This window comes from Anopheles cruzii, chromosome 2 (assembly GCF_943734635.1).
Source record: "Anopheles cruzii chromosome 2, idAnoCruzAS_RS32_06, whole genome shotgun sequence".
In the NCBI taxonomy this organism is placed as follows: domain Eukaryota; kingdom Metazoa; phylum Arthropoda; class Insecta; order Diptera; family Culicidae; genus Anopheles; species Anopheles cruzii.
Window position 1 is genome coordinate 12,811,790 of NC_069144.1, and position 12,732 is coordinate 12,824,521.

At 50.8% G+C, this 12,732-nt stretch overlaps 1 protein-coding gene across 1 annotated transcript in view; it reads left to right on the forward strand.

The window, feature by feature from the left end:
- The window catches only part of LOC128278462 (RNA-binding protein fusilli), a 47,702-nt gene that overhangs the window by 20,100 nt on the left and 14,870 nt on the right, over positions 1 to 12,732 (forward strand). Inside the window, exon 2 of the mRNA XM_053017192.1 lies at positions 1,689 to 1,979. Coding sequence (XP_052873152.1) covers positions 1,689 to 1,979 — 291 coding nt within the window. The remainder of the gene's footprint in view (positions 1 to 1,688; positions 1,980 to 12,732) is intronic.

Sequence of the window (12,732 nt, forward strand, 5' to 3'; positions counted from 1 at the left end):
GCGCTGACGAATACACGACGGGGTCGGCCTGTAGGATCTCATTTACAGGGTGCGCCATCCAAAGTACCGTTTATCATTGGGTTGTAAAACAAAAACGGATTAATATTTTTCGATGCTGCGAACATTTATTTGAAAGGTTGATTCAGCAAATTTATTTGTAAAATATAAGTTTAGTTGCAGAAAATTGGGAAATATGAAAAATTTATTTCCAAAGTTGTGGGTCGTCAACTCATTCGTGAAAAGCACATTTCATTGAAGCTCATTTCCATCTCGGTGGCTGCGTTAGTAAGCAGTATTTTAGTAAGCATATTTTACCGAAATTGTTTTTCATAAAAAAAATTAAAGAATCAACCTTTCAAATAAATGTTCAAGCATCGAAAAATATTAAGTCGTGTTTTTTTTATATGAAAATCATAAATATTACTCTACATGGCGCACCCTGTAGTTGAGTTTTGGACCAAAAGTTCCATCACAATGCTTCGAAAGGCGGTGGTGCATCCCTTTCCTTCACTCGGCTAAATTATGCATTCGAACAATCGAACAGTACGTATCTGTGATGTGAAGCGATAAATAAATTCAGAAGTTGTAAGCAAACAAGTTCATCAGGACGGGGTCCAAACTTCACATCCCTTACGCTAATGCCAATTTGGCATCACCACGTTAACTATACGAAGTTTAAATCATTATATGCCCTATTGTTTGTAAGCTCTCGACAAACGAGGCTATTTAGGTCAAAACGGTTCCATAGGCACTAAGTGCAGCATAAAACTTCGCGTTAACCACAATCGCTTCAAATGCTCATTGAAAAACACACTACCGGTCACTTTGGCAGCGCCTCTACTCTTTCCGAGCGCTCTGCTGCCCCAATGTCATGAGAACTTTGCCGCCCGCCGAGTTATTGGAGTCGCTGTTGATTTGTTTGCTTTTCAATAAGAGAAGATTAACAATCGGTAATCGTGCCCGTCTCACCCAGCCCAGGGCGCCCCACAGATTTCCCGTGAGGCGCGCTGCACATGCAATCCGCCGCGTAGAGTGCCAAAGGTACTTCGCATCTCCAAGCGATGCGATGGGCGGAATGTTGTTCTATCGAACGCCAAACGCGCTTCATGTTGCGGTTTAGGGCGCATGCCGCCATGAAAAATGTGTGTACATACTTTGATGGCGGTTAAACGCGCATTATCTAATCGGGCCGCGGGTATCTGCTGATGATGATGATGGTTTTGGGGTCAGTTTAGCACCGGCCCTACCATAAAAGCTCAATTGAGACAGCGACGGGTACATTGTTGCAGTTCTAGACACCGGCAACAACGTTGTTAAATTCCATTGAACGCATTGTGCGGATTTTAGGAGTCGTAGGACTAGATTCTGGTCCTATCGGCGGAGTGCGCTTTGATGGAATTTTGTGCAACAATCTTATAATTTGTTTCATTAGGTGTTGAATGCAAATGATTGATTGCGGGTCGGGCGATGGAAGCACATGGTGGTGGTGTGTCGTAAACTCTGCGTTGCGTTTGTATTCCGGATCACAGAGGTTGTGGAGCCGTGTGCTCCATGATTAGCATCCACTTAATGCGCGCAAACCAGCGGTTCCAAGTCTCGCAGGTTGTGCGTACGTACGTCTTATCGCACTCACGCTGGTCACCTAATAACCGAACGTTCCCTCTCTTTCTCTCTCTCTCTGTTGGCAGATAATTGGCGCGAAGCAGTATCTAGTCCGGCCGATGAATTCGACGTTCCGCACGGACTCTAGTGGCAATAGTATCACCGGCAGCAGCAACAGCAACATCAGCGGCGTGGCTAGCGGCCCCATCGGTGCACTGACAGCAACTGACTGCAGCAGCACCACGTCCGATCAGCAGTGCTTGGCATCTTCGCCGTCGTCGGCCGGAGTGCCGGAATGTGCAATATCGCAGGAGATACCGGCCATCGAGACGCTGGTACAGACCAATGGCCGTCCCCTGGAGGAAGTTATCCAGCAGGTGAGTCCGCCGGGCTTTCAGGAGACACAGCCACAGGGGTGGTCACCTTGGGCGCGTGCTTTTCTGGATTCGTCACGGCCCTGACGGTGGCCCCCGGAGAGAGTCTCCAGCGAGAGACATCTAGAAGGACCCCTCACGACCGATTGCGCCACCGAGCAGCGGGGCCACTACTTCGCGTAATCCGAGCGGCTAAATGGCCGCCACTACTGCTGATTGGTGGTGCGCGAAACTGCGCGAAAAAGTTGCAACCGTGATTAGTCCAATTATGCACACACTCGAGTGGCGTGTGGCGGGCCGCGATCAGTTCGCTCCAAATAAGATGGCGCCCGCTGGCAAAGGGGGTGATATCAGGGCCGCCCGGGGTATGTCCATAACTTTCGCAAACTGCGCAGACGCGCACCGTCGGGATACACACCGGAGGCGGTGGCCAGTCAGAGTTGACCGGAGGGCAGGTTTTAATTTTACTCTCCAGACGCATCCCAACTGGTCCGCCGCCGATTGGCGTTATCGGCCAGTAGGGACTTCCTCTCTCTTAGGTGGACGTCACTCTGAGGTGGTGGTGTTTGGGCGCGGCTATAGATTAGAGAAGCCGCGCTCCTCGGTGAGCTGTCGCTCGCAATGGACGCGTTCCCGTTAGCGGAGCAGGTTTCGGCGGCCGGAGGATCTCTGGCTAATGACAGCATCATTATTTGCATATTTTTGCCCGCGAAACATCGACCGACAGCAGCAACGTCTTCGTTCGTTGTGACGCGGCTCCGTTAAAAAGCTGTTATGCGTCGATGCCGGGTTCCAGTTCCGTGTGATGGCCTCGCTCTGTGGATCTGTGGTTCTGCTGTGAGGGGTTTATAATCTTGCACCAGAAGCAGAGTCCTGTCCTGTCAGCGGCAGCGGAACCCACAGTACTCTGGGTGTTGGGCGGCGATACATTAATCGCATAAAACATGGAAGTGGAACACATTTTTCAACCGCAAACAAGATAGCGAAAAGTTGGTGGCAAATGTTTCGGGGGCTAGGTTCATGGGAAAACTGCGTTTAGGACACATTCCCTGAGCCTGCTGTTTTCCCACGGATAGTGAACTTGTTTTGGGAGCAGAATTCTAAAAACTCCGGGGTCGGGGTGTCGGATTAGAGATTAACGACGAGTGAGCCGCCCTGGAAAAACGGGGATCGCTCCAGATGTGTTCCAACGGACCGGATCGTAGGCAACATTTCTCGTTCTGTCCGGCGATCGATTGATCGATCGGGTCGGGCGCAAAACCTTGGCTCACATCGAACGCAATCGCGATCGTGGTGTCGTGTAAGCTGTCGAAGCTGGTTTGTGTCGCGCATCCGATCTGGATCTGCATCTGAACCCCGAGCGCTACTTTTCAATCCCTCCTGCCGCGCTCTACTAAAACTTATTGCACTTTAATCGGCTCGCAACTTTCCGACCGTGGCGCTGCTGGTGGTGCACCTTACCGACCGACGGTGGACCCGAGAGAATAACTAGAGGTCTCAATTAATCTAGTTTTCAAAACTCGTTATGATCGGCCGTCGTCGTGGGGAGACCGAGTCCGCGGCGCGGTGTCCGGCGACACATTCCACGGCGAACTCTGGCAGTGCAGTGCAGGAGGAGATTATCATTAGAGGACGATGGTGCAACGATGCGGACACAGATCGCCGGCGTTGTTTTCCGCCTGACCGAGACGATGATCCGGCCCGGCCCGGACATTAAATGGACGATTTATTAGTTCGGCCCCTCAGCAGTGAGGGTGTACGCCTCATTAGGCGCCGATGCCGATGTAATTCCAGGAATGTCGCCCACAATATGTCGGATTAGAGCCAGGGCAATATATGTTCCAGATGAAGTAGCCAGTTGACGATCTTCCGAAACTCATTAGGTCGGTGGCGCGCCAACTGTTTACGCGGCCAGGAATGGTTGTGGAACACATTTTTCGGCCTGGGCGCAGTGCAGAAGCCATTTCACCGGGGCGGGCTGCCAGTCCGGAAGTCATTACTCCGTGTTCCGTGCGCATTCCACAAATGTTTCGAACTGACTTGGGCGCTTTCGGTTTCAGCTTTGGCCTTGCCGCCGAAGGGTTTACCTGTGGAATACCTTCTTTCTTTCGGACCGACCGGGAGTGAGTCATTTGCCGGCCACTAATCGCCTCGCTCGTCCAACGATCGCAATCGATGGCTAACTAATCGCCCGAACCATTTTCTTGGGCCCCGGCCAGCGGTTGTTCCGGCGGGTTGCTTAAGTATCATCGCCCGGGCCTTCCCCGGTCACGGTTCGCGGATTCACACGTTTTCGGACTTCTGGCGGCCTGGTGGTGTTCCAATCAATCCTTGGGTAGCTTTATGATTTGTCCAAGGAAAGCGGCCGCTGCGCCTCGCTCCGGGCTCGTTAATTAATGCTCATTAAGATGCCAGCCTTTGGCCCCCGTACGCTCGCCGACATCTGACGCCTGGCTGATGATTGCTTGAGCCTGAGATTTCTAAGACCGAGACTACCGAGCCCCTCGGAGCCTTAAGTTTTGACCTCAAACCACACTGGGCACAGGTGTGTGCCAAGAGATTGCAGGCATCCCGCTCTTTCCCTGGCCTTTCCCCGGGCCGGGTGCCTTAAAGTTATGCAACCCCCCCTGACATGTGGCCTCCTCTGGGCGCACTGGGCTGGCCCTGTAACGCAAGTAGAACGCGTGCGCGCGCGCAGATCAAAGATCATTGGAAGCCTGTTGTGTGTGGCCAGACATCGGGCGCAGCACAGGTCACCGGTGGGAGTGGGCCGTAAATTAAATTGCTGCTGACGACCCCATCCCGGGCGCTGTTGTTGCTGAGATATAGGATATCGATCACCGCACCGCATAATGCCAGTAATTTGCGCTTGGCCCGAGTAGCCCGACCCTAGCCCGAGGCTGCGCAGTTTTGGAGGACAAAGTGCGAATGTCACCACCAGGCCACCCCACAGGGTTCTTTCTCTCTCTCGGGAAAGAGGAGCTCCTCGTGTGTAGATTTATCAGATCGTTAATGATGCATAATTTGACTTTCTGGGCTGCAGCCGCCTGCCAATAGGGGGCTTCTTGTTGCCATTTCTAGCTGAACCGTGGTCGTCCCAACTCATGACGCTTAATAAGCACCAACAAGCGCCTTTCCAAGTCGTTTGGCCTTTCCCCGAGAATGCCCGCGGGCTCTGGAACCCAGATCTCCCCGCGGGGTTTCTTCGGTGGCGCGCGCTGTTGATGGATTTCGGAACTAGCAGTGTATCCCGGACATCTTAATATACAAGTGCTCGAAAGGGCACACCATCAAGCACCAAGCACCAAGAGATAATTGGAGCACGGGGACACACGGCACCCTTCCGTCCGTGGTGGGTAAAAAGTGAAAGGATGTGAAAGCCTTGTGAGTGAGCGGCATGGTATGTGTGTCCCGACATCGCCCCGACGATATGCCGATTGTTTCCCGGGATTGAGTTGTTTTCCCCCCAGGGCGAACGCGCCCTGTTGTGCGCCTTGTTGCCTTGAAGCCCGCCGAGGACTTCTTTTGCGGACTGGAGGACTTACTTTTGGCTTTTTTTATACGTTTTAGCGCGGCGATGGTTAAGCGATTAATCACGCAACGCGCGGAACGTTCGGGACATTCCGTTGGGAGCCGTCCGTCCCTTTCATGGTCAAACGGTGGATGGGCTTTGTGGGGCAAGGCTTTTTTAGCTCTCGAAGGAGCGATTTCCTGATTGGAAAATAAATTGTAGCCCCACTGAGCGCGATCGTGCGTTAAAATCGCAACTCCGTAATCCTGGCTGGCCGAAGAATGTCACCTCGTTTTTTCGGCTCCGTCACGAGGAGTGGGAATTCCCTAACGACCTTAGGCACCGTGGCGTCGCTAGACAAAACGAATGTCTGTTGACTACTTCGAGAGGTCCTAGAGGTTTGCCGTTTTTTCGCTGCTCGACGAAAGTATTGCGTAGCGTGCGATGTTGCGGCATTCGCTCCACATTAGAGTGCGGCGTTAAATTGGAGAACACACGACGGAGACTGGACCGTGCTTTTAATCCGTGTATTAACCGTCTCACTATTAAACGACTAACCCCCCGAGCGCTAATGCATCGTCGTGAGTGTGTTGTGACGACCAAACAATGTACACAAAAAACCGCGGCACCGTCCAAAGAAAGCGAAATCGTTTATTTTTTGCTAATTTCGGACCTCGTTATACGCGTAAGTAGCACTTAATGCGAAAACTGTCCAAGACGCTGCGTAATTGGCGTCTTTGAAGCGGAGATCTTTAAAAAGCCGCGAGGGCCTCGGCCGAAGCAGCATAATGGGGGTTTCACTTTCGTGTGGCGCCGTTTTTTGGGTGTAGTTTTCCTTTTTCTAGCTGCGCCTCGCCTGCGCCTCGCGGAAAGTTTGATAAAAGCCACGGTTGCAGCATCATAACAAGTTGCGTCCCCAAAAGGGAACAGGGCTTAAAAATAAATCAAGAAAACCTCCGACAAGAAACAAGCCGGCCCAATTTAGAACCACCTTGAGAGCGTACAACTCGCATCCACGCACTCATAAAACCGGTGCTGGTTCCGGTTTTTCTTGCCAAACAATGCGCCACGGCGCGCCCGGTCCTTGCAGATTTTTAATTATTATGCGCTTTGCATGGTTGGCGGTGTTCGGTCCGATCGCTTCCTGAGCCAACCAGTAGCAGCAGCAGTGGCAGTGGCAGGAGCACTCGATCGCTTCCATCTCGGTAACGAAGATAGTAATTTTCGATAATCTAGCCGATGGCGCCCGGATAGGGCACTTAAAATAGGGCCCACCAGAGAACAACTTTTACATGCGCTCACTCGATCGGTGCTCGATCGATGTCTCAACGCGTTCTGGCTGCGCGCTCTGTCAACCTGTTCGCGGTGGGCTCTCCCCCCCGTTTTGGTTCTGCAGTTTTATTATGGCCAGATTCTCACCGGTTTCCACCGGGCGGCTCTAGGTCGGTCGTGGATCGGAAATCGGAATGGTGGCATAGCCCTTTTTCCCGGCCAACATCTGGTTGGTGCTACTGCTGCTGCCGTTGGGGATCATGTTATGAGCATTTGTAATGATAGGTCGCTGCCGCCAGTGTTCCGCGCGCGTCGACACAGAGCCCGCTGTATCGGCGGCTAATGACAGGAAGAGCTTAGTTTAATTAATTGGCACGTACTCTCGGCCACGATGCCAAATAAATGATCCCCTCGAGATGCCGGTGCTGCTGCCGATGCTAACGCGCGAGGAAGGGCGAGAATAGTTGTGCTTCATTAGCACACGCTTCGGAACCCCCCGCTGGTGGGTTTTTGCTCTCCCTTCCGATCGGCAAATTGCGAAGCAAATCGTCTTGAAGGACTTCTACGGCCGGCCAATCGGCCGGGGATCGGTGATGGATATTGCGTCACGAAGGATTAGAAAGAGACCGACCGAGGAGCAGCAGAGATCATTAGGGAAATGGGGCCTATCGATCGCAGGCGGCCCAGTGGAAGGTAGAATAATTTACCAACGCCGCGTGGTGGTGCGTAATTCAAACGCGCACTACTGTGAAGGAGAAATTCATCTCCACTAATTAATTCGAATGTCTTCTCCCACTTTGAGTCCAATTATGTAGAGCCCGCACCACCGTCGTATCAGTCCGATAGGGGGACGGATAAAATGTGGACAGGTTTCGTTGATTTGCGGTCAGATTTTTGGGCTAATCACCATCAGTGGGCCCCGTCGTTTCGGGATCGCACGCCACCGCGCGCCTGCGTGACGGACGGGCAGAGGACGCGCATGTTCGCATAAATATTTATGCGCGTACGCGCGGCGCCTTATCTATCGGCGGCGGCGGTGGCCGTGGAGGGTCGGAGGGTCTCGATATTAGCTTGTTGGCTAATTTGTGACTTTCGCCCGGCAGAGAGTCAGTCAGGGAGCCCACCATCATCATGCATATATGTGCTGTGCATGATCGCTCCGCGCCGTATCGCGAGCGCGTACGATCGCGGCGGAACCTCCACTACTTATCCGGCCGGAGGTCGAATTAGCAATTCAACCGCTGACTGGATGATGGCCTCTCCTCGTCGGTGTCGCGTTGCCTTGGCCAACATATTTACGTTTGCGACGTTTTCGACGTCCAATTTGAAGCCACCGAAAATGGCACCCATATGTTGGGCCGATCGGAACGTCGGACGGATCGAACAGTCGTAGAAAGAGGTTCGCCCTATGGGATCGCTACCTCTAGTTCCGCGCCCGTCATCAATTTATTGTGCTGTTGTGCCGCCACCCCAAAAAAGGAGAAAGTAACACTTCCTACCGATTCCCACTGATTCTCAAGGGTGACCCATGTTGGAATGCCCTTTTGCCGATCGACACTTTGCTGTTTCCACTTCATTACGGCCAGAAATGTGGCAATTTGTACGGCCCAATATTGGCACAATAAAATGTGCAAATTTCGTTCGTGTCACAATTGGCGCGCTGGCGTTATGGGGCTGCACTTTTGCACAGTGCGGCCAGCGTGTTCCGAGATCGAAGCCGCTGTGTCTTTATGATCGTCGTTGAATGTTTCGGTTTTTGTTTTGTTATTATTAACTTGTGGCAACGTGATCGAGAAGTTTTATAAAACTATGTTGACATTTCTCACTTTGTGTTAATAGTCGATAATGTCGGTTGCTTTTGAAATTGTTTCAACTTTTTTATAATGGCTTTTGAACTGCAAGGCTACATTCCCGGACTCCGGAGACCGGGTGGGTGCAGTCACGTGTAAAAACCAGACGATGGAGTCGTTATGACTGGGATATTTGAGGTAAAAGGTCATCGATGGCTGAATTCTCCCTCAAAAGTTCACGAATGCTTTTCTTTATGGATATTTAATGCTATTCTCAGTGTCACAGTGTGCGGTCGATGTGTAAGAATTCTTGAACATTGCCAATCGAACTGTTTTTGACCTTCTTCTTAGTCGTTCGTCGTCCTCTTTCGCCTGCAAACAATACTGTTTGTCATTCAAAAATGCCTGATCCTGGCAAACCATCGGATACCTCTGTCGGAACTTCCTAACCACACTGTGTTCATAAGCTTATCCGTTACGTATGCTCATCGAGCAAAGCGATCGCTCGTCGAAGTACTTTGGCCATAGGGTTTAGTTCGAGTCTTCAGCTACTCGTCGTGTAATTGTCCGCACACACTTCTACGTTGCGTTTTTTGGGTTGATTAATGTAAAAACGCTCACGAAAGTTGTTGAACGTTGCACGGAGACAAAATGGCGCGATCCGCGAAGAGTGGCACGCAAATCCGGGCGCACAGGAGATCCGTAAGGGCCGCCATCGATGATGAATGTCACCACCGCTCGCGGCCGTTAACGGCGCCGACGACATTTTTGTGTACTTTGTGTAACCCTTTCGGGCACGGCGCACTGTGACAACAGACAGATTGTACAGGGACACTGTACAAGCAGCAGCAGCAACGACAAAAAAGGGCTTAATTGTAAAGATTGCATTCGCGATTTGCGTTTTAAACGCGTTGCTGCGCGTTCGTGGATGATCCGTGGATCCGCCGCGGACCGCCGCTAATGGCATTTGCTTAGTTTTATTGAGCAGGTGTCGCGCCGTCGTGTCAGGTGGTTAGGCTCTGGCGGACGAGTAAAAAAGGACGGACGGAAAGGAAAACATTAAATGAACCTGCTTTTACATTAAAAGCCGGGAAGCCCTGGTGCTTTTCTGCGCCGCCGCCGCCTGATGGATGTTTTTCCTGTCTCTTCTGTCTGTCTGGCTGGGGAACGGCGGCGGAGTGGGGTCACTTAGGCGTTTCACCACAATCCACTCGGCCGAGAGTGCGTATTCGGTTGGTAAAATCGTAAACTTTCATCAACGTCACATACACTCGACTTTTCCGACTGCAATAAATCACGACACGCGCGCGCGCCTGCGTTGACAAGAGAAGTGGCCTTCGGACGGGGAGCGAGGTTTCCGAAAATGTAACGACTGTGCCTTGCCTGTAAAGTCGTGTTGTGGACGTTTAATGTGGAGCAAACGTCATGCGTTCTAGGGCCGCTCGAGATCCTCCAGTTACTGCCCTGGAGCTGCTGGATGGGTCCTTGCGCCGCTTGCATTTTAGGCGACCGTTGATGGTGGAGATCACTTGAGGGAAGGAAAGGTCTTATGTCTGAGCGGTATTTGACTCCCCGTAGATTGGCCAACGGCAAATTGTGATCTCCATTCATCCGTTTGTCCAAACGATGTCTTTGGGGGCCACTTTGAGCCGAGTGGCGACGTGCTTTTTACGTCATCAAAACAAGACTTCTGGGCTCTCGTGACAAGTGCGAGTAATTGGGAACTTTAATTGCTCTCTCTTGCGGTGTGCTTCAATGAAACGTAAAAATTAGACCAATCTGATGGCTTCATTTGTCCGCGGACGGGGACTACGTTTAAGGCGCATAAAGAGAAACAAAAACCATTGATCCACCACCCGTGCGGACACGTGCCCCCAAGGATCCGGGTTTTCTGGTGGTCTTATCCAGGTCTTTTTTATCGGACGCTACGTGGTGACGTAAACGCTGGAACCGAAGAAGGTTGATGAAGAGTTCACCACCAACCACAGAGAAAGAGAGAGGGGCAGAAGAGACGGTGGCGGGTGGCGTGGTGTGAATCGAACCTCGAACCGCAGCGCGTTTTGCTTGGTCATGGTTGCAGAAATGCAAATCAAGACCCCGGACCGTTCGCACCAGGTCCGAAGTTGACTTCCGTCGTCGTTGTTGTGGCTCGGGTGGTGCAACAACCACCACGTCAATTCAACGTATCGTCTTCAGGCTTCGAGGGAGGGATGATTGAATTGCGCAAATTGCGTATGATAACAATGTGTTGAGCGCGGCTCCGAAGCCGATCAAGAAGTTTACCCGAGTCGACGCTTTGGGTGGTTTAGGTAGGTTTTACGAGGCCGATTTTTTGTGATCTTGTTCAGCGCCTTCGGCTATAGCTAAGGGCGGGCAAAGGGATTTATCGTAGCGTAATTCTTTCATGGACGACTCTTCGCTACGCTACTTTCCCCTTCAGTTTCCGGAACAAGAAAAAGTACAGAGTGCTCCATCACGATCCAACTATTTAAAATGGGGGAATTGAGTGAATTGTTAATAAACGTCATTCTATACCCCAAATAAATCTTGTCAAAATCGACTGACAAATAGCGGAGTTATAAGTTGGAACCTAATGGAACATCCTGTAATAGGGGGCCAGATCTTGGGGAATTCCAAATACGAAATTCTTTGGCCAAAAATTTGCGCAGAAACAAAGATGTGTGAACAGGGGCGCGACAGCCAACTTTGGGTTCCCCACAAATCCGGGTGTTTGTGGCGGATTGCTTCGGGCGAATTTCGCATAACTTGCAAATAATATTCTTTATTTACCGTTCTACCCTTTGGCAACAACTCATGATGCAACACGCCCCAGTAATCGAAGAAAACTGTAAGCAAAACTGTTCACATTCGACCGAACTTGGCTCTTCGTCGTTCACATCTTCTCGGCCCACTGAAAACATTTTGAACCACCCAAAAACGCTACTTTGGGCCAAAATAGCTTCACCATAAGCTACAGTCCACACATTCGGAATGTGTCATTTTGTTTCATTTCATTTCGTTTCATTTTGTTTTTTCACGCAAAATTTGATATAGATTCTTTGATCCATTTTTTTTGGAATAGACAAAAGCAGCCGTTGAACCAAAACACGTCCAAGCCGATCAGCTGTCAAAAAATTGCTGGTTACTCAAAATGGACGATCTTGTCACCATAAGTGAGTGTCATGTGTAGCAATTTAACGCAACAGAAAAATTGAAAATCGAATATACGCATCCGACGTGAATTCAAATGTCGCGATCCTCTTTTAATAGCTTTTTGGCAGTGAATTTAGTTTATCGATGTCAACATAGCAGGGGGTCGATGCGATCGAAACAAGGATCTTGTAATGGTATCTAGTACCAATGTAAGAGATGTAACAATGGTCTTCTTCGAGTGTTTTCTGCTTGACTGCACCACAATTGTCAAGACGCTCCACATAATGACAGCGCATGCATAAGACATTGACTGCCGGTTGCCGTTGCGTTATATTTGTCTCTAATTGCCTTTTAACGAGTATGGTGACTCTCTTGCTCTTCTAAAACAAAAGGTACCGAAGTTCATTCACCACACCGTCTTTATGTATCAATATCAGCGCAATGATCGGAATTAATGAGGCTGTCGTTGTCCTGCTTAACTCCTTTGCTATTAAACACGCTGGTTCGTGTCCCACTCTCTCTCGCCACGACCTTTATGCACCGTCTTTATTCGATTCTAACAAAGTGAAACTGGTTACTGGTTGTGTGAGCTACCATAACACCGGAGTTAGAATCCTTGGAATGGAACATCGTCAGTCGCCGATCGCTTCTTTGTTTTTATCGGGTCCAAAGTCGATGCGTTCGTCGATGGCCGTAAATTTTCCATATCTCTCCCTCTCTCTCGCCCTGTTGTTGAATCGCGTGCGCGCCCGGTGTGCCATTAAAATTCACGATTGGATGCGGGGCGATAAGTTGCACTCTGGAGCCTCGCACCGTTTTCCCGACGAAGAAGTTACGTCGTCCACCGCAAACGGCCCAACCAGCCACGTCAGCAGGTGATAAGCGACGGTTGTGTTTGGCCAACTGAGTGGCTGAGTGGCCAGCTTCTGTGACCACCGTGGTGACTGTGAAGAGATTAAGCTTCTGTGAAGCTTCTGTGTGCGCGGGGGGCCACCAACTCCCACACTAACCCCTTCGGGGGGGGCTCAAA